This window comes from Aotus nancymaae, unplaced genomic scaffold (genome assembly GCF_030222135.1).
Source record: "Aotus nancymaae isolate 86718 unplaced genomic scaffold, 86718_ANA_hifiasm-v0.15.2.pri h1tg000002l, whole genome shotgun sequence".
Taxonomy (NCBI): Eukaryota; Metazoa; Chordata; class Mammalia; order Primates; family Aotidae; genus Aotus; species Aotus nancymaae.
Window position 1 is genome coordinate 52,802,148 of NW_026988413.1, and position 23,058 is coordinate 52,825,205.

The following is a 23,058-nucleotide window of genomic DNA, read 5'->3' on the forward strand; positions in this document are numbered from 1 at the left end:
CCTTTCCAGAAGTGGACTTAATTCCCCTCCTTTAAACGTGTGCTGTACTTGTTTCTGATGAACAGAATGTGGCAGAAATGATGGATTGTGACTTCTGAGGGTAGGTCATAAAAGGCATTGAAGTTTCTTTTTTGTTATCTCTTGGATCATTCACTCTGGGGGAAGCCAGACACTCAAGCAGTCCTATGAAGGGGCCCAGGCAGTGAGGAAATGAGGCATCTGCAACAGCCATGTAAGTGAACTATGTTGGTAACAGGTCTTTCAGCCTCCGTCAAGCCCTCGGATGACTGCAGCCCCAAGTGACACCTTGACTCACCAGCAAAACTGCTCCCAAATTTCTGGACCAGAAAAACTGTGAGTTATGAAATGTTTATTTTTTTAAGCTACTAAATATGGGACACATTTATTATACAGCCATAGATAAATAACACATTGCTTAACATGGCACATATATATGATCAGCTAATATTTATTGAATGATTAGATACTTCTCTAAGTGTTTCATGTGAACTAAGTCATTTAGTCCTTTAAACAGACATGCTGGAACTTCTCCAAATATTGTATGTGAGCTAACTCATTAAATCCTCACAACAAATTTACAGGGTAGGTAATATTAATATCTACATTTTGCACATCAGGCAACTAAGGCACAGAGAGACTAACTTGCTCAAGCTGACCCAGATAGCTAATGATGGAACTAGCCCTTGAACTCTGGCAGTCTGGCTCTGCCACTCTTCTCTATGTTTCACTGCTATTATGATAGTGCTATTGCCCCTGAGAAGTATACTATAGTGAAACAACAAAGGATAGGTTTAAGCTTCATAATTGAAAAAGCAGATTAGATATAAACAAACTTTAAGGAATTAAAAAGCCTTGGAGTTTCTTTTAAAAGGAGGCTGGGTTCTCATCCATTGGAGGCCCCAAGATGGATGATATGACCTCCGTGTTTTTCCAGTTCTATGACATATTAAATATACCTTCTAAGATACAGCATGATTTAGTGGCTCCACTTGGAAATATCACAGTGCGATTGGTTTTACAACATTCTTTTCATTTTCTATTACATTTGGGAAAAATTAATATTATGTGGATATTTCGAGTTTCATTGTAACAAATTTGGGAAAAATAAATATGTACTGCCCTTTTAACTTCTTTTGGATTGCTATGGAGACCAAAATATATCCAGTATTATAACTATTTAATACTTCCCCTTATTAATTATAATATTTACATAACTAATTTGACTTATGTAGTAATAAATGGTAGAATAAAAAAGTTTATATCATTCTTATTACATTATTTCTCTTAAAAGTTCCCTAAAAACTGGCTGGTCATGGTGGCTCACGGCTGTAATCCCAGCACTTTGGGAGGCCAAGGTGGGCAGATCACTTGAGGTCAGGAGTTTGAGACCAGCCTGGCCAACATGGTGAAACCCCATCTCTACTTTAAAAAAAAAAAAATTAGCCAAGGATGATGGTGCACACCTGTAATCCCAGTTACTCTCCTGAGGAAGCAGAATTGCTTGAACCTGGGAGGCGGAGGTTACAGGGAGCCAAGATGGTGCCACTGTACTCCAGCCTGGGTGATAGAGCAAGACTGAATCTCAAAAAAAAAGAAAATAATTACTTTAAAATGTAATTTTAATACTTTTATTTGTGAAGCATTTCTGAAGAAATATCTAATTTCGAAGTCAACAGAGACTAGGTTTATAATGCATTCAATTTATCTTTTTAAGACATACAGTCTCATTGTTCAGGCTGGACTCAATGAGTGGAGTCAAATTACTGGACTGAAGCTGACAGGACAGGCAAGCACCACTGTGCCCCACTCTTTCTAAAAGCATCTACTATAGTATGTGTAAAATTAATTGATAATTAATCTGGCATACTTTAATTCAATAAATTCAAAGCAATTCATAAATATCTAGGTTGCAAAGATAGTTTCCTTCTAATTTATAGAAGTGAAAAAGTAAAAAGGACTGGCAAGATAGCTTTAAGTTTTGTTTTTTTTTTTTTTGAGACAGAGTCTTGCTCTGTTGCCCAGGCTGGAGTGTGCAGTGGCACGATCTCGGCTCACTACAGCCTCTGCCTCCCGGGTTCAAGCAATTCTCCTGCCTCAGCCTCCTGAGTAGCTGGGATTACAGGCATGTGCCACCACGCCCAGCTAATTTTTGTATTTTTAGTAGAGATGAGGTTTCACCATGTTGGCCAGGCTGGTCTCAAACACCTGACCTCAGGTGATCCACCCGCCTTGGCCTCACAAAGTGCTGGGATTAAAGGTGTAAGCCACCGCACCCAGCCAGTTTTAAGTTCTTTTTTTTTTTTTTTTTTTTTGAGACGGAGTTTTGCTCTTGTTACCCAAGCTGGAGTGCAATGGCGCGATCTTGGCTCACCGCAACCTCCGCCTCCTGGGTTCAGGCAATTCTCCTGCCTCAGCCTCCTGAGTAGCTGGGATTACAGGCACGCGCCACCATGCCCAGCTAATTTTTTGTATTAGTAGAGACGGGGTTTCACCATGTTGACCAGGATGGTCTCGATCTGTTGACCTCATGATCCCCCCGCCTTGGCCTCCCAAAGTGCTGGGATTACAGGCTTGAGCCACCGCGCCCGGCCTCAGTTTTAAGTTCTTTAATTCAGTGTTACCTTCTTGGTGAGGTCTTCCTGAACCATATTCCCAAGAGGTTGTTGATTTTTTTTGGCTTTCTGTTTTTCTTTAAATTTATTTTTTATTTTATAGAGTTGGGGTCTTACTATGTTCCCCAGGCTAGTCTTGAACTCCCGGGCTCAAGCAATCCTCTTGCTTTGGCCTTCCAAAGTGCTAAGATTACAGGTGTAAACCACTGCACCCAGTCACTTTTTTCTTTTTTTTTTAAATAAAAATGATCACCAAGGCCGGGCACAGTGGCTTACGCCTGTAATCCCAGCACTTTGGGAGGCTGAGGCGGGCAGATCATGAGGTTAGGAGATCAAGACCATCCTGGTCAACATGGTAAAACCCCATCTCTATTAAAAATACAAAAATTAGCTGGGCATGGTGGTGCATGCACGTGATCCCAGCTACGGGAGGCTGAGGCAGAGAATCCCTTGAACCAGGGAGTCAAAGGTTGTTGTTACTCGAGATCACACCACTGCACTCCAGCCTGGGCAACAGAGTGAGACTTTGTCCCCCTGCCAAAAAAACAAAAACACAACACAACACAACAAAACAAAAAAATTAGCTGGGTGTGGTGGTGCATGCCTGTAGTCCCAGCTACTTGGGAGGCTGAGGCAGAAGAATCATTTGAACCTGGGAGGTGGAGGTTGCAGTCAGCCGAGATCACACTGTTGCACTCCAGCCTGGGTGACAGAGTGAGACCCTGTCTCAAAAAAAAAAAGAATGTCACTTAAGGCCGCTGAGTGCAGTGGCTTATGCCTATAATCCCAGCACTTTGGGAGGCTGAGGCAGGCGATCACCTGAGGTCAGGGGTTCGAGACCATCCTTGCCAACATGGTGAAACCCTGTCTCTACTAAAAGTACAAAAAATATTAGCCAGGTGTGGTGGTGGGCATTTGTAGTGCCAGCTACTCAGCAGGCCGAGGCAGGAGAAGCGCTTGAACCTAGGAGGCAGAGGTTGCAGTGAGCAGAGATTGTGCCCTTATACTCCAGCCTGGGCAACAAGAGTCAGACTCTATCTCCAAAAAAAACAAAAACAAACAAAAAAAAAACCAAATGGCCTGCACCTGTAGTCCCAGCTACTTGGGAGGCTGAGGTGGGAGAATCACTTAAACCTGGGAGGTGGAGGTTACAGTGAACTGAGATCTCACCACTGCATGGCAGCCTGGGCAACAGAGCAAGACCACCTGTCTCAAAAAAAAAAAAAAAAAAAAAGAATGCCACTTAACATAGACGAAACAATAGGATTATAAAATCATTGTTCTACAACCAGTATGGTAATAGTTGATTTAGGCAAGAATCGTCAATGGATGCCAACCCATTGAGATATTGTCAGGGAAGAGATATTCACAGTTTCAAAGGATCACCCCATGTAACGAAGCTTTTTGTTTTAGATGAAACACACCACTTTAAAGTGAACAATTCAGAGGCATTTAGTACTTTAGCAATGTTGTGCCACCACCTTCATCTAGCACCAGAACATTTTCATCACACCGAAATAAAACTTGGTACTCATTAAGCAGTTGCTCCCTCCTTCTCTCACCCCTCAACTCCCACCAATCTGCTTTCTGTGGATTTGCCTGTTCTGGATATCTCATATAAATGGGATCATACAATATGTGACATTTTGTGTCTGGCTTCTTTCATTTAGCATAATGTTTTCAGTATTCATCCACATTGTAGCATGTGTCAGTACTAAATTCTTCTTATGGCTGAAAATATTCCAGTGCATGTATAGACAACAATTTGTTTACTCATTCATTTATGGATGACCATTTAGGTTGTTTCCACCTTTTGGCTGTTGTGATAGTGCTGCTATGAACACTCATGTACAATGATTGTTTGAGTACCTGTTTTCAGTCCTTGTGCATATATACCTAGAAGTGGAATTGCTGTTAATTCTATAATTAGCTTTCTGAGAAGCCAACAGACTGTTTCCATAATAACTGTACCATTTTACATTTCCACCAGAAATGTAGGAGTTTTCTAACATATGAGGGTTCCAGAATTCTCACCAATACTTATTGTCCATTAACATTTTTTTTGAGATGGGGTCTCACTCTGTTAGTCCAGGCTGGAGTGCAATGGTGCGATCATAGTTCACTGCAGCCTCCAGCTCCTGGGCTCAGATGATCCTCCAGCCTCAGCCTCCCAAAGGGCTAAGATTATACTCGTGAGACATTAAGCCTGGCCTTATTTTCCATTAAAAAATTTTTTATGGCTGTGCGTGGTGGTTCATGCCTGTAATCCCAGCACTTTGGGAGACTGAGGCAGGTAGATCACAAGTTCAGGAGCTCAAGACCAGTCTGACCAATATGGTGAAACCTCATCTCTACCAAAAATACAAAAAAAATTAGCTGGGCATGGTGGCACACACCTGTAGTCCTAGCTACTTGGAAGGCTGAGGCAAGAATGGCTTAAACCCAGGAGGTGGAGGTTGCAGTGAGCCGAGATTGTGCCACCACACTCCAGCCTGGGCAACAGAGCAAGACTCTGTCTCAAAAAAAAAAAAAAAAATTTTTTTATGGTCATCCTAGTAGGTGGGAAGTACTAGCGCTTTATGGTTTTGCTTTGTATTTTTTTTTTTTTTTGAGACGGAGTTTCACTCTTGTTACCCAGGCTGGAGTGCAATGGCGCGATCTCGGCTCACCGCAACCTCCGCCTCCTGGGTTCAGGCAATTCTCCTGCCTCAGCCTCCTGAGTAGCTGGGATTACAGGCACGCGCCACCATGCCCAGCTAATTTTTTTGTATTAGTAGAGACGGGGTTTCACAATGTTGACCAGGATGGTCTCGATCTCTTGACCTCGTGATCCACCCGCCTCGGCCTCCCAAAGTGCTGGGATTACAGGCTTGAGCCACCGCGCCCGGCCTTTGCTTTGTATTTTTCTAACAACTAATGATGTTGATCCTCTTATCACATGCTTGTTTGGTCATTTGTATGTCTTTGGAGAAATGTCCATTCAAATCTTTTGCTCATTTGTTACACAGACTTCTTAAATACAGAGGGAAAAGGTATATGTATGTTGGAGAAATAATTAACTGTAACATCACCAGTAATGGAACAAACTGACATCATGTTTTCATGCACTAAGATGCACACAACATCATCTATAGTATACTCAACAAAATTGTTTAACTTGAATCTAACCATAGGGAAATAAATCCAAAATAAGGAACATTCTGCAAAATAGTAGAACTGAATTCTTCAAAAAAGTCAATGTTATTAAAAAAATAAATTAAAAAAATAAAAAGGGGGCTGGGTACTGAGGCTCAGGCCTGTAATCCTAGCACTTTGAGAGGCTGAGGCGGTTGGATCACCTGAGGTCAGGTGTTCGAGACCAGCCTGGCCAACACAGTGAAACCCTGTCTCTACCAAAAAAAAAAAAAAAAAAAAAAAAAATTGGCCGGGTTCGGTGGCTCACGCCTGTAATCCCAGCACTTTGGGAGGCCCAGGTGGGCAGATCACGAGGTCAAGAGATCGAGACCATCCTGGCCAACATGGTGAAACCCCATCTCTTAAAAAAAAAAAAAAAAATTAACTAGGTGTGGTAATCCCAGCTACACGGGAGGTTGAGGCAGGAGAATCACTTGGACCTGGGAGGCGGAAGTTGCAGTGATCTGAGATTGCACCACTGCACTCTACCCTGGGTGATGAAGTGAGACTCCATTTCAAAGTAAATAAATAAATAGAAAGAAAACCAAAAAACAAAACCAAGAATGATTCTAGACTAAAGGAGTTTAAAAAGACATGACAGGCCGGGCGCGGTGGCTCAAGCCTGTAATCCCAGCACTTTGGGAGGCCGAGGCGGGTGGATCACGAGGTCAAGAGATCGAGACCATCCTGGTCAACATAGTGAAACCCCGTCTCTACTAATACAAAAAATTAGCTGGGCATGGTGGCACGTGCCTGTAATCCCAGCTACTCAGGAGGCTGAGGCAGGAGAATTGCCTGAACCCAGGAGGCGGAGGTTGCGGTGAGCCGAGATCGCGCCATTGCACTCCAGCCTGGGTAACGAGCGAAACTCCGTCTCAAAAAAAAAAGACATGACAAATTCAACGGATGATCCTTAATGGTAGCCCGAATTAGGAAAAAAAGAAAATCAGCTACAAGTGATATTACTGAGATATTTTGCAAAATTGAATATGGCCTGTATGTTACAGATGATTACACTGAATAAATATGGAAGTTTCTTGGAGTGATCATGAAATTCTGATTATGTAGGAGATTACCTTTGTTCTTAGTAGATATGTATTGAAATATTTAGGGATAAAGAGTAACTGTCTGCAAAAACTCAAATGATTCAGCAAAATAAACCATAGACATAGACACATAGATAGCATATGTGGCAGAATGTTAAAAATTGGTGGCCAGGTGTGGTGGCTCACGTCTGTAATCCCAGAACTTTGGGAGGCGGAAGAGGGTAGATCACGAGGTCAGGAGATGGAGACATCCTGGCTAACACTGTGAAACCCCATATCTACTAAAAATACCAAAAAATTAGCTGGGCAATGTCGGGGGGCGCCTGTAGTCCCAGCAACTCGGGAGGCTGAGGCAGGAGAATCGCTTGAACCCAGGAGAGGCAGGTTACAGTGAGCCAAGTTTGTGCCACTGCACTCCAGCTGGGTGACAGAGTGAGACTCCATCTCAGAAAAAAAAAAAAAAAAAAAAAAAAATTGGTGAATATGGGTTAATTTGACTGTTGATTATATTTTCCTTGTAAGTTTTCTATAGGGTTTGATATTTTTGAAAATAAAAAGTTAAGGGCTTTTCAAAATCCAAGTGGCCTTTTCCGTTCTGTCTGATTTAACATCCTTAGAGTAAGCCACCTTGTCAGTTAAAGATACAGTTGTGTAACTAAAGAGGGAGTTAATGGTCAGGATGTGTATCTTTCAAAAACTATTGTAATTATTTACATAAAGAAGAGAACATTGCAGTTATCTTTTAGTGCCTCTATAAACTTGATTCAGATCTTTTGTAGGCAGCCTGATAAGGTGGAGTTTGGGGACAGCCAGGGCTGAATTTCGATCCTGGCTGGTTAAACTGTTTAGCCTCGTTGTGACTCAGTTTCCTCACTGCAGGATGCAGAAAATAATTACTTGGTGTGATTGTTGTTTTGAATTGTTATACACATGGTGTTTACGGAACCGGGCTTCAATTTATGTGCAAAACCTTTATTCTACTTTGAATGCTATCTGTATCTTTTCCTTCATCACACTCGTGCAATCCTGGAGGGCATGTAGAGGTGAGAGAGAAAACGACTTCTCCAAGGTCACACTGCGAATTGCGGACCCAGGTTTCCCAGCTTTTGGTCGTGTGCCCTTTCCACGCCCGCCGGAGAGGAGGAAGCGCCGCTCATGGGGATGCAAGGATGTAGAGGAGCAAAGGGAGAGAAGAGGCCGCGGGAAGAGAGGTGGTGCGAGACCCGCGGAGGCGCCGGCCAAGGAAGGGCGCATGGAGAGGCGGGCGGCGCGACCGGCCGGGGTGCGGAGGAGAGAGGCCGCGGCGGGGAGGGAGGGTCCCGCGGGCCGGGTGCCCGGGAGAGGCGGGCGGCCTGGGCCAGCCACAGGGGCGCAGGAGGCGGAGGCCCGGGCCGCGGGATGGGGCCCAGGAGGCCGAGGGCCAGCGCGGCCACGGGCGGCGGCCACTCCTGCACAGGTGGGTGGGGCGGGGGCGCGGGGCGAGCGGCGTGGGGGTCCCGACCCCCGCGGCTGGCGGGTGGGGGCGGGGCGGGGGCGGGGCCGGCCGGGGGCGGGTCTTGCTGGGCCCCCGCGGGAGCGGCGGCGGCGGCGGCGGCGCAGGCGCGGTTCCCGCCTCCTCCCGGCCGGCGGAGCGAGTGGAGGCTGGAGCCCGGCTCGTCTCGGCGTCCGCGTCGCCGCCGCCGCGAAGCCCCTCGCCCCTCGACCCGCTTCCGCCGCGTCGGAATGAGCTCCCGGAAAGGTGAGTGGCCCGCGGCGCGCCCCCTCCTCGCCACGCGGCCGGCCCGGGCTGGCGGCCCGACCGTTAATGTGTGTCTTCTTTTCCCCCAGTGCTGGCCATTCAGGCCCGAAAGCGGAGGCCGAAAAGAGAGAAACATCCGAAAAAGTGAGTCCACGCTGCGCCTGTTCCCGGTCCCCACTCCCGCCCCGTTGGGGGCGCCCGCGGCCGCGCAGGGGAAAGTTGCCCGGGTTCCCGGGCTGGCTGCCGGGCTGGTCCCCTGGGACGCCGGCGCTCGGCTCCTGCGCCCCGCGGGCGGCCCGGGGGGAGGGGCGGTGGCGGGGGAGGGGCGCGCGGGCTGCGGCCGGTTCCCTAGCATCCCGGAGCCTCAACCCCGCGCCTTCCCGCCCTGGGTCGCCGCTGGCGGGCGGGAGACCGGCAGGGAGGCTCCGGGCGGGGCGTGCGCACCCCTCCCCTGAGCGCCGAGCTGGCCCGGGGGTCGCGGCCCTTCCCGGGAGGGGCCCCGACGTCCGCCGCCCGGCTCCGGCGCGCCGGGTGCTGGCTTGCGGCGGCTGCGCGGCTCCCACCTGAGCCGCGGGCGGAGGAGGCGGAGGGGCCGAGTGTGCGCGAGGGCGTGTGTCTCGCCTCCCCTTCCTCCCCGGCCCCCGCCTGTCGGCCTTTCTGCTGAGAACCGGAGCTGGTTGTCAAGTGTTTCGCCTCGGGCGTGTTCCTGGCGCGAGTTCAGCCCCGAGACCTGTGCATTTCGGCTCTCGGGTTTGGATTCGAAACTTTCCGCTTGGGTCGATCGTGACTTGGGTGCACGGCGGGCGCCTGGGTCGCGGGCTGCGCAGGGCGGTGGGCGTGTGCGCGGGGCGGGGGCTGGGGCGTGGGGCGGGATCCCGGCGGGGTGGAAAACGCGCCCGCGCGGGCCACCTCCAGCCTGGCCGCGCTTCCGAGCCGGGCGGCAGCTGCCCGAACGAGAAGCCTTTCCTGGAGAGCTGCTCCGAGACCGCACAGCGCCGCCGCGTCTTCTCCTTTTCCACTCCTCTCTTCTAATTTTTTTGATTTACCAGCGTTCAACATCGTTACCTCGTCCTCTAGATTAATTGCTTCGCTCTTCTGAGCAAGAATACTGTATGTGGCATCTTTGGTACTGTGGGGAACGAGAGTCCAACATCATCTTTAATAAAATCCGGAAACATTTTTGGTTGGTTGTTTCCTTTGAGGGGTACCTCGCAGCACTCTCAGGCTTTTTTCCCCTTCTTGTTGGCCTTGGTCCCTACCTGGAGAATTTCATACCCATGGTTGGCTTCTAGGAAAACCAGCTAAGTCATTATTAAGTTATAGTACAGGATGACAGGACTTTGTTCATTTAAAAGGAACATATTTGAAAGTATTTTTAGGGCTTCACAAAATGTGGAGAGTGACATAAAAATACCTGTCTTAAAAAAAATTAGAGTAAGGGGAAGGGACTTACTAAGGACATGAAGAACTAAATTGGTGAGTAAAAATTGGATGTTGAATTCATAAGATGTTAAAATGGAATGGATTTTTGGTAGTTTTAGATGCATTTAAAAAAATTAGTGCTAGTTTTCATGTGAATTAGAACCTTAAATTTGAGATTTCCTTTGGTGAACCATGGACGTTTACCCAGTGGTAAGGAGAACTGTAATGTTTAGGATTCTGAATGAGTACTGGGTTTTAATCACAGCTTTTTCTTTCTTTTTTTTTTTTTTTTGAGATGGAGTTTTGCTCTTGTTACCCAGGCTGGAGTGCAATGGCGCGATCTCCGCTCACTGCAACCTCCGCCTCCTGGGTTCAGGCAATTCTGCCTCAGCCTCCCGAGTAGCTGGGATTACAGGCACGCGCCACCATGCCCAGCTAATTTTTTGTATTTTTAGTAGTGACAGGGTTTCACCATGTTGACCAGGATGGTCTCGATCTCTTGACCTCGTGATCCACCTGCCTCGGCCTCCCAAAGTGCTGCGATTACAGGCGTGAGCCACCGCGCCGGGCTCCAGTATGTGTTTTGTTTTTTATTTGCATATATTAGGTTATAATTTTCCTAATGGCCAGGGGCCTTTCTGATGGGCCACAGTTTGGTATGTGATATGTTTATGAAGATTTGGTGCATAGCCAGCCACAGTACTCAGCTTTTACTCTCACAGATTCTCCCACTGTATGTTGTGTATATGTGATAGAATTTGAGGCTGCTAGGTAACGGGACCAGCCCAATTAAATAACTGATTGAGGCAATACCATTTTTCACAAGACATTATTTTATTTTTCATTTTATTTATTTATTTTGAAACAGAGTTTCACTCTTGTTGCCCAGGCTGGAGTGCAATGACCTGATCTCGGCTCATTGCAAATTCTGCCTCCCAGTTTCAAGCAATTCTCCTGCCTCAGCCTCCTTAGTAGCTGCGATTACAGGCGCCCGACACCACACCCAGCTAATTTTTTTTTTTTTTTGTACTTTTTAGTAGAGATGAGATTTCGCTGTTTTGGCCAGGCTGGTCTCCCAACTCCTGACCTAAGGTGATCCACCCATCTTTTCCTCCCACAGTGCTAGGATTACAGGCGTGAGCCACTGCTCTCGGCCTGAATCAAGACATTTAAAAGAAGTGTTTGATTTTACTTATTTGTTCATCTATTCAATGGGTATTTACATGTTTTTCTTTGGAGATGGTAATAGAGCTTTGAACAAGACAAAGCTCCTTGCAAAGCTAACTTTCTTTGGACGTTTGGGGAAAACTGCAAAGAGGGTGACAGAAGATAATTTCAGACAGGGCTAAGGGATATGAAGAAAATTAAGATGGGGCATCTTAAGTAATAATAATGGATGATATTTGAACACTGCCAGTCACTCTGCTGATTGCTTTACATGTACCTTGTTGATAACCCTATGAGGTGTAGGCACTGTTATTACTGACATTTTACAGATGAGGAAACGGACACAGCAAGAGTAACATTAACATGCCTAGCTGTTAAGTTGAATCCAGGCAGCCCAGGACCAGAGTCCACACTCAACTCTCTGAGAGGTGACATTTGAGCAGGATCGAGAATGAGGAGGAGATGCAGTGTGGCAGAGGCCCTGGGGAGGAATGGGCTGAAAGTATTCGAAGAACCCAAAGGTCAGGGTGTCTAGAGTGGTCTGGAGAGGTTGATGGGAAGCAGGAGTCAGAGCATATCTGCCCTCGTAGGCCATTGGAGGCTTACATGTGGAAGGGACAGGTTCTGATTCCTGTTTAAAAAGAGCATGGCTGCTACCTGGAGAGTAGATTGTGGGGAAGGGGATAGCAGTGGAAACAGACCTGGCCTGCAATAGTGCATGGGAAACAGGCGACATGGTTGAGTGTGCAAGGAGTGGCACCTGAGAAGTAAAAGGATCTCCAGGACACTAGTATTTTCAGGGTACTCCGCATTTTACAGACAGCTCTGACAGGTTGGCCACATAGTAGCTTCATTTGAATCAGAATTCAGGTCTCCTGAAGTCCTATTTTTGCTTTTTGATTAATTTTCCAGAGGAGGAAAAGGAGATAGGTATAATTTTTTTTATAATAGGTATAATTTGGCTGGGCGCGGTGGCTCACGCCTGTAATCCCAGCACTTTGGGAGGCCGAGGCGGGTGGATCACGAGGTCAAGAGATCGAGACCATCCTGGTCAACATGGTGAAACCCCGTCTCTACTAAAAATACAAAAAATTAGCTGGGCACGGTGGCGCGTGCCTGTAATCCCAGCTACTCAGGAGGCTGAGGCAGGAGAATTGCCTGAACCGAGGAGGCGGAGGTTGCGGTGAGCCGAGATCGCGCCATTGCACTCCAGCCTGGGTAACAAGAGCGGAACTCCGTCTCAAAAAAAAAAAAAAAAAAAAAAAAAAAGGGTATAATTTATTAATTCGATGACTGGCAAACTTGAATTATGTGACTCTGGGTCTGGGTTGGTGTAATATGATTTACTGTTGTTATCTACTTTTGTTATGCAAACTGGCTTTTCATTAATTTTAGTTCAGTTAAAATCTGTGAGCTTTTATGAATTGAGCCAGTTCCTAGAGGCTGTTTTTATGGTACACTGGCAATTGTTGTTGTCAGGAATAAGATTAAGATTTCTCAACTTAGTGGTAGATTATTCTCTGAGTTTAGTTTGCTAAATGTTAATTGTGCTGCTTTGTGAGTAACAGGCAGCACGGAAGGACTGTAGTGCTGTTTAATCACAAATATTAGGAATTAGCTACATCTCATAACTTGGTATAAATTTTTGTCTTAGGGCATGTTTATGTGTAGGTACAATTTTTAAAAGATCTCTTTCATTTATTTTATTTTTTAAAATAATTTATTGGGAAATAGTTCACATACCATAAAGTTTACCTTTTAAAATATACCATTTGCAGATTTTTAGTCTATTCATTAAGTTGTGCAACGGTTACCTAATTCTATAACATTATCACTTCCCCAGAAAGAAACTCCATATTTGTTTTCCAGATATTCTCCATTCCCCTTCCCCCTGCCTTGGCAACAACTAATTTACATTCTAAGTCTCTATGAATCTACTTATTCTGAACATTTCATGTAAATGGAATATACAATATGTGGCTTTGTGTCTGGTTTCCTTCGCATAATGTTTTCAAGATCCATCCATGTTGTGGCACATATTGGTACTTCATTCCTTTATATTGCTGAATAAGTAGTGTTGATATGCCACAGTTTACCTATTCATCTATTGTTCTTTAAAATTTTTCTATTTCTGGCTGGGTGGCTCATGCCTGTAATCCCAGCACGTGGGAAGCCGAGGCGGGAGGATCACAAGGTTAGGTAGGAGTTCGAGACCAGCCTGGCCAATAGAGTGAAACCTCGTCTCTATAAAAATCGAAAAATTAGTTGGGCATGGTAGCGCGCACCTGTAGGCCCAGCTACTCTGGAGGCTGAGGCAGAAGAATCGCTTGAACCAGGAGGCGGAGGTTGCAGTGAGCTGAGATTGTGCCACTGCACTTCAGTCTGGGTGATAGAGTGAGACTCCACCTCAAAAAAAAATTCTATTTCTTTTTTGTTCTTATTTTTTATTAAAACATTTAGTTTTGAAATAATTTCAGACTCAGAAGACCTTGCAAAAGTAGTTCAGAGTTCTTTGTGTACCGTTTTTGCTGCTTCCCCCACATTGATATCTTAAATAACCATAGAACATTGTTGAAACTAAGAAATTGACATCGACACAAATGTTATTAACTCAAGAAAGATTTTACTTGGACTTTATCAGTTTTACATGCCCCCTTTGTGTATGTAGCTGTAACAAATTGTATAATTTACGTAGATTAGAATAATCACCACAGTCAGGATGGGAAACTATTTCATTACCACAAAGAACAGTCACATTCTCTTTCCTCGACGCTAAGCTTGGCAAGCACTGATCTGTTCTCTATCACTTAATGTTGCCACTTTGAGAATGTTATATAAATGGAATTATACAGTATGTCACCGTCACCTTTTGTGATCGTTTTTTTCACTCAGCATAATGCCCTTGAGATTCATACATGTTGCTGCCTGTGACCGTAGTGCATTCCTTTTTATTGCTGACAAGTATTTCATTGTGTGGATTAACAGTTTATTCACAGGTGAAAGGATATTTGGGTATACTTTGCTTCTGGTTTTTTTTTTTCTTGTTTTGTTTTGAGATGGAGTCTTTTTTTGTTGCCCAGGATGGAGTGCAATGATGTGCTTAGCCTCCTGAGTAGCTGGGATTACAGGTGCCCGCCACCACCCCTGGCTAATTTTTATACTTTGAGTAGAGACGGGGTTTTGCCATGTTGGCCAGGCTGGTCTCAAACTCCTGACTTCAGGTGATCCTCCTGCTTCAGTCTTCCAAAGTGCTGGGATTACAGGTGCCTGCCACCATGCCTGGCTGATTTTTTTGTGTTTTGTAGAGACAGGGTTTCACCATGTTGACCAGGCTGACCTTGAACTCCTGACCTTGTGATCCGCCCCGCTTGGACTCCCAAAGCATCAGGATTATAGTTGTGAGCCACCTTGTCTGGCCAGGTTTTGTTTTAGCATTGTCATTTTAGTGAAACTGCTTTTATTTATTTATTTTTATTTGAGTCAGAATCTGGCTCTATCACCCAGGCAGGGCATGGTGGTGCTTGCCACAATCTTGGCTCACTGCAACCTCTGCCTCTTGGGTTCAAGTGATCCTTGTGCCTCAGCCTCCCGAGTAACTGGGATTAGAGGCATGTGCCACCATGCCCAGCTAATTTTCGTTGTGTTTTTAGTAAGAGGAGGCTGGTCAGGAACTCCTGGCCTAGGCCTCAAGTGATCTGCCTGCCTCAGCCTCCCAAAGTGCTGGGATTACAGTCATGAGCCACCGCACCTGGTCCAGCTTTTTTTTTTCCCAAGTGTTAAAAGTAATATGGTCATGGTAGAAAATTCAGTACAGAATTTAGCATAATACAGAAAAATTAAGAAGTAAGCGTTAGCTTTGGCTTCACTAATGATTTTTAATTTAGAAGTTTTTTAGCATGTTAATTTAGGGTATCTAATTGTTTTGGTGTGTTATTCTGTTACTTGTGCATGGTTTTGTTTATTTTTTAAAAAATTGAGTCCTGGGGATACAGCCCAGGCTCAAAGATGTAGTTTTGATTGAACTACTTTATACTCCCACAAGTGTAAGGACACTTATGGTTCCTTCACATTTTTGTCCACACTTGGCAGTGTCATTTTAATAAATTTTAGCTATTATGGGTGTGTATTGATATTTCATTATGGTTTTCAGTTGCATTTTCCTGAGTAATGATATTAAGCATCTTTTCATATGTTTATTGGTCATTTGAGGTTCCTATTTTGTTAAATGCCTTTTTAAGTCTTTTGTTCCCCACCCTTTAATACTGTTTTAAGTTTTTCTTATTGATTTATAAAAATTTGTAGATTTTCAGTTGACTTCTTTTTCAGATATATGTATAAGTTGTGTATTTTTCTAATCATTTTGGGTATCATTTTGTAATCTAAAAGTAAACTGGAAATTGGAAGGGCATTGTCAACTGGTTCTGCCCTGCCCCCTTAATTTATCAAGTAAAATAAGGGGGCAGGGCAAGGGTGTCCCAGGCAGAAGAAACACTGCAGTTGGTGTCAACATGTGAGGGTTAAAATGGCGTGTAGTCTTGGAATGTCAAGAAGGTTAGTAAGGCTGGAGTGCAGGGTGTGGTAAGCAGTAAGTGGGGCTCTGAGGAAGTCAAACAAGGGACTGGGGAGCTGTTAAGGGGCACAGACTCAAGTTTTTAGAAAGATTCCTCTAGCTATTGTGTGTAGAATTGCTTAGGTGCTCCATTGGGAGGCTATTGCATGAGGTGTCAGGAGACTGATGTGTACTAAGGGGCTAGAATCCGCTAGATTTAGTGTCCAGTTTAATGTGAGAGGAGAGTGGGAAGGGTCTAGGATGAATTCCAGGTTTCTGAATTAGCTAAATTTGTGGGTGGTATTGCCATAATTGGGAATGCAGATGTTTGGGAAAAGTTAATGGTGACTTTGTCTAGGCTTTTTGAGGTCTTCATATGAATTCCTTTAAGAGTTGTTTGGTCAGTGTTTGTAGCTAGAGCACTGGGAAGAGCACTGTTTAGGAGATAGATATTGGGAATTGTCAGGTATAGCTGATGTTAAGGACTGGCAGAAGGTGCATTAATAGGTGAAGCGAAGGCTGTAGGTAGGGTTGGTAAAGAAGAAGCCAGAGAGATGGGAGACCCCGGAGAAAGTTGTCTCACAGAAATCAAGGGGATACAGCATTTCAAGAAGGTCATGGTCAGCAGTGTTAGTCTGCAGATAAAATTAAAGTGAGATGAGCCTTAATCTTGGCTTGTGCTTCTGGTATTTAGAAAATCATTAGAGACTACAGCTGGAGCTATCTTGGCACAGTGTTTTTTCTTTTTTGAGACAGAGTCTTGCTCTGTCACCAGCTTGTAGTGCACGATCTTGGCTCACTGCAACCTCTGCCTCCCAGGTTCAAGCAGTTCTCTTGCCTCAGCCTCCTCAGTAGCTGGACTACAGATGCCACGCCCAGCTAATTTTTTGTATTTTTAGTAGAGACAGAGTTTCACCACGTTGGCCAGGATGGTCTCGATCCCTTGACCTAGTGATTCACCCACCTCGGCCTCCCAAAGTGCTGGGATTACAGGCATGAGCCCCTGCGCCGGGCCAGCACAGTGTTTTAAGATAAAAGCAACCTTGCATCTGCATGAGCTGTATGAGTGAATAGGAAGATAAGAGCATGGTCCTTTTTTTTTTTTGAGATGGAGTCTTACTCTGTTGCCCAGCCTGGAGTGTAGTGGCGCGATCTAGGCTCACTGCAACCTCTGCCTCCCAGGTTCAAGCAGTTCTCCTGCATTAGCCTCCTGATTGAGATTATAGGTGTGTGCCACCACGTCTGGCTAATTTTTGTATTTTTAGTAGAGATGGGGTTTCACCATGTTGGTCAGGCTGGTATCGATCTCCTGAGCTCGTGATCTGCCCACCTCAGCCTCCCAAAATGCTGGGATTGTTTCAGCCTTCTGAGTAGCTGGAACTACAAACATTTGCCTCACTGAGCCCAGCTATAAGTTGCATGTTTTAAAATACCTGGAATGTGCTTCTCCATACCTTTCTGGAATATTGCATAATACATGATATGGGTGCCATATTACCTTTGGAAAATGTAAAAAACTTGAATAGGGGAAATAACTGCTCCCAAGGATTGTGGACCTGTGGTAAGTCTTCATGTAAAGGTTGGCTGTTCTGTGGTTGTTAGACTTTTGTTGCTTGCTTCTTTCTTTACTTTCTTTCTTTCTTTTTTTTTTTTTTTTTAAGAAAAGACATTTATTACTGAGCTATAAATTAGGGGCTCAGCTTGGACACGTTGAGAATCTGCTGTGCCTCCTGAAGGCTGAGCTGGAGAGGTTGGAAGCGGCTGCAGACCGGTGTCCAGCGTGTCCTCGGGCATCAGCTGCGGCCTGGCTGGCTGCAAACCCCAGCCACAAGGCCTGTGCAAAGGCCCTGCGCACCACCTGCACGCCCATCACGATGATCTGCGCCTGGTACTTGGCCATGACAGCCGCTCTGCTACCGGCACTCCGGCTCTGACTTCCGGGCCTTGCGGCTGGGGCCGAAGAGTGACCGGAGGATCAGAGGTCAAGGGAAGCCGCAGAGAGCGCATGCGCGAGATGGCACTGGGCATGCGCATTGCCTCGGTCCCCACATTTCTAGCTTATCCAGTTGTGCCTACTCAGTTGTATTTCCACCTGTACTTGAGCATGTTGACTTCTCTGTTTTTGCTCTAGTTCCAAGTTACCTTCATTGCTGTGATTTTGAATACTTTTTTTTTTTTTATCGCCTGCAACTCCCGCCATACATTTTCTTTTCTTTTTAAAATACAGGTGGGTATTGCTTTGCTGCCCAGTTTGGTCTTGAACTCCTGGCTTCAAGCTGTCCTCCCACCTTGACTTTCCAAAGTGTTGGGATTACAGGTGTGAGTCACTGTGCCTGGCCTGACTACATTTTAGTTTTTGGAAACGCAGGTCTCTCTCATACCCCTATACCCACATGTTATGCTTGCTATTATATTTTTGGGGACCATTCTTGCGTATTTTTTCATTAAGGCAATATTTTTCAAGTCCCTATCCCAGTGTTGTTTTCCCATTGGGTTGGGATAATATTGAATTTATTGTTTATTTCGGGAGACCTGAAGCGTCTTGAATTGGAAACACATTTTTTAAAAATATTTTTTTCCACTTTTTAAAAATATTATATGCCATATCTAGAAATTATAGGAGTATTAAAAGACAGAAAACAAAAATGACTCATATTCTTACCAGCAAGCACGATATGCACAGATAGGACATTGCTAATATTTTGGTATATTTCCTTCTGTTCTTTCTCTGTTACTTTGTTTTTGTTGCTTACTTTATCATCTCTTTTTTTTTTAATTTGATTTTTTATTTTTATTTTTTTTAAAGATGGGGTTTCATCATGATGGCCAGGCTGGTCTTGAACTCCTGACCTCAGGTGATCCACCCACCTCAGCCTCCCAAAGTGCTAGGATTACAGGCGTGAGCCACCGCGCCTGGCCTGTCATCTCTTATATATGATTTTATATCTTGCTTTCCTCACTTTACATTTTGTTATAAACATTTTTCATGTCTTGAAAAACTTCATAGCTAATTGTTAGTGACTAACATTCTAGTTTATTTAATTTGCTTAAATATTTCCCTATTGCTAGACAAATGTCTCCACTTTGCTGGCATGATATTACTTCAGTGAATATCTTTGTCTGCATTTCAGATTTTCTTAGACTAGATGGAGTTCTGCAAATAGAAATAGACATTAAACCTTTTTAAGGCTCTTACATTTTGGAAAAGCTCTTTTAAAGAAGAATCAACAGGAGTAGAACTAATTCATCAATTATGGGACCTGAAGAGACAAGCAATACAAAATGACAAAATTAAAAGTTTTTTGACTTAGACTTTAATACTTAATGACAAATAAGAAAGTTGGGAAAAACCTGCCAGGCACAGTAGCTCACTCATGCCTGTAATCCCAGCACTGTGGGAGGCTGAGGTGGACGGATCACCTGAGGTCGGGAGTTCGAGACCAGCCTGGCCAACGTGGTGAAACCCCATCTCTACTAAAAATACAAAAATCAGCTGGCCATGGTGGCACACGCAGCAATCCCAGCTACTCGGGAGGTTGAGACAGGAGAGTCACTTGAACCTAGGAGGTAGAGGTTGTAGTGAGCCAAGATTAGACCACTGCACTCCAGCCTGGAGGACATCTTGTAGTTAAACAGCTTTGCTAATCAGTTCAAAATTAATAATCCGGCTTGGCCTGGTAGATCATCCCTGAAATCCTAGCACTTTGGGAGGCTGAGGTGGGCGGATTGCCTGAGGTCAGGAGTTCCAGACCAGCCTGGGCAACATGGTGAAACCCTGTCTACTAAAATAAAAAAAAAATCATCAGGATTGATGGTGTATGTCTATAGTCCCAGCTGCTTGGGAGGCTGAGGCATGAGAATCATTTGAACCTGGGAGGTGGAGGTTGCAGTGAGTCGAGATGGCGGCACTGCACTCCAGCCTGGGCGGCAGAGTGAGAGTCTCAAAAACAAAACAAAACAAAAATGGGTTCATCAGTTCCAGAGTGCATGGTTTCAGGCATCTCTTTGAAAAAATTATTAATGTAAATTTTTTAGGCATTATAATTTTCAAATCAGTGTTAGAATATGGAGCCTAAAAAGATAGGAACAAGGAAGAGCATCTAGATGACATGATTGAATGCATTAAACTTGGGTATGTTGTACCATACAACTGTCATTGAACTTTGTGGACATATAGTGTGGGTACCTGTATCCCCCAAACTACTGAAATTTAGATGTGCTTCTGGATGGACTCTGTGTTGGGCAGGTGTAGTAGATACAGTTGGAGAAAGGCTAAGGAAAAACTGTAAGCTAGGAATGATATCCCCAGAAAGCTGAAGTCTGATTGAGATGTAGTAGAGATAAGATAGATAATCCACTTAAAAGAGATTCCTGGCTCTTGGCAGTCCTACTTCTGTGCCTGGTGCTTTGTTTGTTCACCAGGTGCTATCATTGCTTCTGATATCTAGGGTACAAAGGTTGCCACTGTGTTCGATACCAGCTAGCTCCTTCAGTTACTTTTATGGGGAACCTTATTCTGTTGATTATTTTTGTTTCTAGAATATCTTATTGATAGTTTTTTTGGAGGATTGGGCATGATGTATTTTATCCTAAGATGTTACTGAACGTTAATTGCAGAATTGATGTAAAATTGACTACACCTTTCACGGATGAAATTCACTGTGTATGGCTCTGGGTCTGAAAATGTGTGGAGTGGCCAGGACTTTACAGAGCACCTGGATCAGTGTTTTTCAGCCTTACTTTATATTAGCAGAATGTGTTGTGAAATAAAATCTTGCGTAGGCTGGGTACAGTGGCTTACACCTGTAGTCCCAGCACTTTGGGAGGCTGAGGTGGGCGGATCACTTGAGGTCAGGAGTTCGAGACCAGCCTGGCCAGTATGGTGAAATCCCATCTCTACTAAAACTACAAAAAATTAGCCAGGTATGGTGGTGTGCACCTGTAGTCCCAGCTATTCGGGAGGCTGAGCCAGGAGAATTGCTTGAATCTGGCAGGTGGAGGTTATGAGATCATGCCATTGCACTCCAGCCTGGGTGACAGAGCGAGACTCCATCTCAAAAAAAAAAAAAAAAAAATCTTGTGCGGAATACTGTTATGTATAAAGTGGAAAAGGTGGCTCTACTCTGAGAGAATTGGCAGGTGAGAGCTTGGTCCTTGCCGTGTGGCCTTTGTCTTGTCCACTAGGGTGCTCCCTTAAGCATCTTGGAAGAACACAGTTTGAAGTCCATTACCCTAAACCATTTCATGTTTTCACTGAAGGAGAAATGAAGGACTGAAGAAGTGGCTCTTCCTTTTTTTGGAGATATAGTTTTTCTCTGTCACCCAGGCTGGAGTGCAGTGGCACGATCTCAGCTCACTCCAACTCCCGCCTCCTAGGTTGAAGCAAGTCTCATGCTTCAGCCTCTTAAATAGTTGGGATTATAGGCGTGCGCCACCACGCCTGGCTAATTTTTTATATTTTTAGTAGTGACGGGATTTCATCATGTTGCCAGTCTGGTCTTGAATTCCTGACCTCAAGTGATCTGCCCACCTCGGCCTCCTAAAGTGCTGGGGTAACAGGCTTGAGCCACCGAGCCGGGCAGGAGCGTGGCTTTTGATGAAAGTCACTTATCTTTTTAGTGCCTTAGCCAGCTTACAGTGTTGGATTAGAGTCTTGGATTCTGATTCAGTGGTCTTTCATACTACCATTAAGCTGTAGGATGATAAACCCTTCTGGAACTGATACAGAAAATAAAGTTTCTAGTCATCAAAGAGGGATTATTGTAAGAACCTTACTTTTAACTCCTTCCTTTGCTGGGAGGGAAAAAAAAAGGTAAAAAATGTTATTTGTCTGAAGAGACCCTTAATAGGTCACATGAATCTGCATGGTTTTATCATGTGCATCTGTGGGAGTGGGATAGAAGATGCTTTACATAGAAAATCTTAGAATACAGGAAAACAGTTTTTTTAAAAAAGCAATAAGGCCACATTTTTTTTACCTTAGTTTTAAAAACTTGTTTTTGTTTTATTTTTCAGTAGCTAGAAGGCTATTCTTTATAGTAACCAGCAGACTATATGCATGACCAGTAATAGAAATGATCTCCTCTTTTCTTGGCTCCACTGATGCCCACTACCTGTTCTGTCTTTGTAATCAGTTAAATGTACACTTCAGATGATTCTAAGCTTTGTAACTGTATTCTCTTTTAAGTTTTAAATCCCATTACTGAAAAGTATATACAGTTTACCCTTCAATAACGTGTTTGACCTATGGAATTTTTTTTCAATAAATATATTGGTAAATTTTTTGGAGGTTTTCTGCAGTTTGAAAAAAACTTGAAGGTGAACTATGTAGCCTAAAATATTTTTAAAAAATTAAGAAAAAGGTATGTTACGAATGCTTAAAATATTTGTAGATGCTAGTTTGTTTTATCATATACTACCATGAAATGTACACAAAATGTATGTGTACAAACAGACTGTACATGGCACTATTTGCAGTCAAGAGAAATGCAAGCAAACATAAAGGTGCAGTATTAAATCATAACTGCATGGAATTACCTGTAGTATATGTTGTAATACTGTAATAATTTTGTAGCTACCTCCTGTTGCTTTTGTAGTTAGCTCAAGTGTTGGAAGTATCCCTGTGATGCTTAAAATGGCCTGTGGTTGGCCAGGCGCAGTTGCTCATGCCAGTAATCCCAGCACTTTGGGAGTCCGAGGTGGGTGGAGTGCTTGAGCCAAGGAGTTTGAGACTAGCCTGGACAACATGCTGAGACCTCGTCTCTATAAAAAATACAAAAATTAGCTAGGTGTGGTGGTGCATGCTTATAGTCCCAGATACTCAGGAGGCTGAGGCAGGAGTATTGTTTGACCTCAGGAGGCCAGGGTTGCAGTGAGCTAAGATCATGCCACTGCACTGCAGACTGGGTGGCAGAGCCAGAACCTGTCTCAGAACAAAACAAAAAACCAAAACAAAGCCCTGTGATGCTAATCATCTCCATGTGGGCAGCTCATCTCCAGTAAATTGTGTACCTTGGTAAAAAGTGATCTTGGCCAGGCATGGTGGCTGTAATCTCAGCACGTTGGGACACCAAGGTGGGAGGAGCTCAGGAGTTCAAGACCAGCCTGGCAATATAGTGAGACTTCATCTCTTTAAAAAAAAAAAAAAAAAAGTAAAAGTGATCTCATATTTTTCTTACATATATTTCACTATGTTTAGTGCAATACTCTAAACCTTGAATAACACCATGGGACTCACAGAGTGACACTAGTGATGCTGGAAGTGCTTTCAGGAAGGAGAGAAATGTCATGATGTTACAAGAAAAAGTCAAATTGCTTGATATGCACCAT

At 44.3% G+C, this 23,058-nt stretch overlaps 1 protein-coding gene across 7 annotated transcripts in view; it reads left to right on the forward strand.

The window, feature by feature from the left end:
* Window positions 1-7,920: 7,920 nt before the first annotated feature.
* The window catches only part of SRPK2 (SRSF protein kinase 2), a 268,787-nt gene continuing 253,649 nt past the window's right edge, over window positions 7,921-23,058 (forward strand). For 2 of the 7 annotated variants that reach the window (XM_064374690.1, XM_064374684.1), the window contains exons 1-2: window positions 8,451-8,591; window positions 8,681-8,735. Coding sequence is in view for 5 of the 7 variants with exons in the window: in XM_064374684.1 (XP_064230754.1) it covers window positions 8,576-8,591; window positions 8,681-8,735 (71 nt within the window). In the remaining 2 variants the exon portion in view is untranslated. Of the gene's footprint in view, window positions 8,136-8,450; window positions 8,592-8,680; window positions 8,736-23,058 lie in introns of those variants that run through there. The other 5 variants (XM_064374696.1, XM_064374672.1, XM_064374671.1 and 2 more) reach the window with 5 other exon arrangements.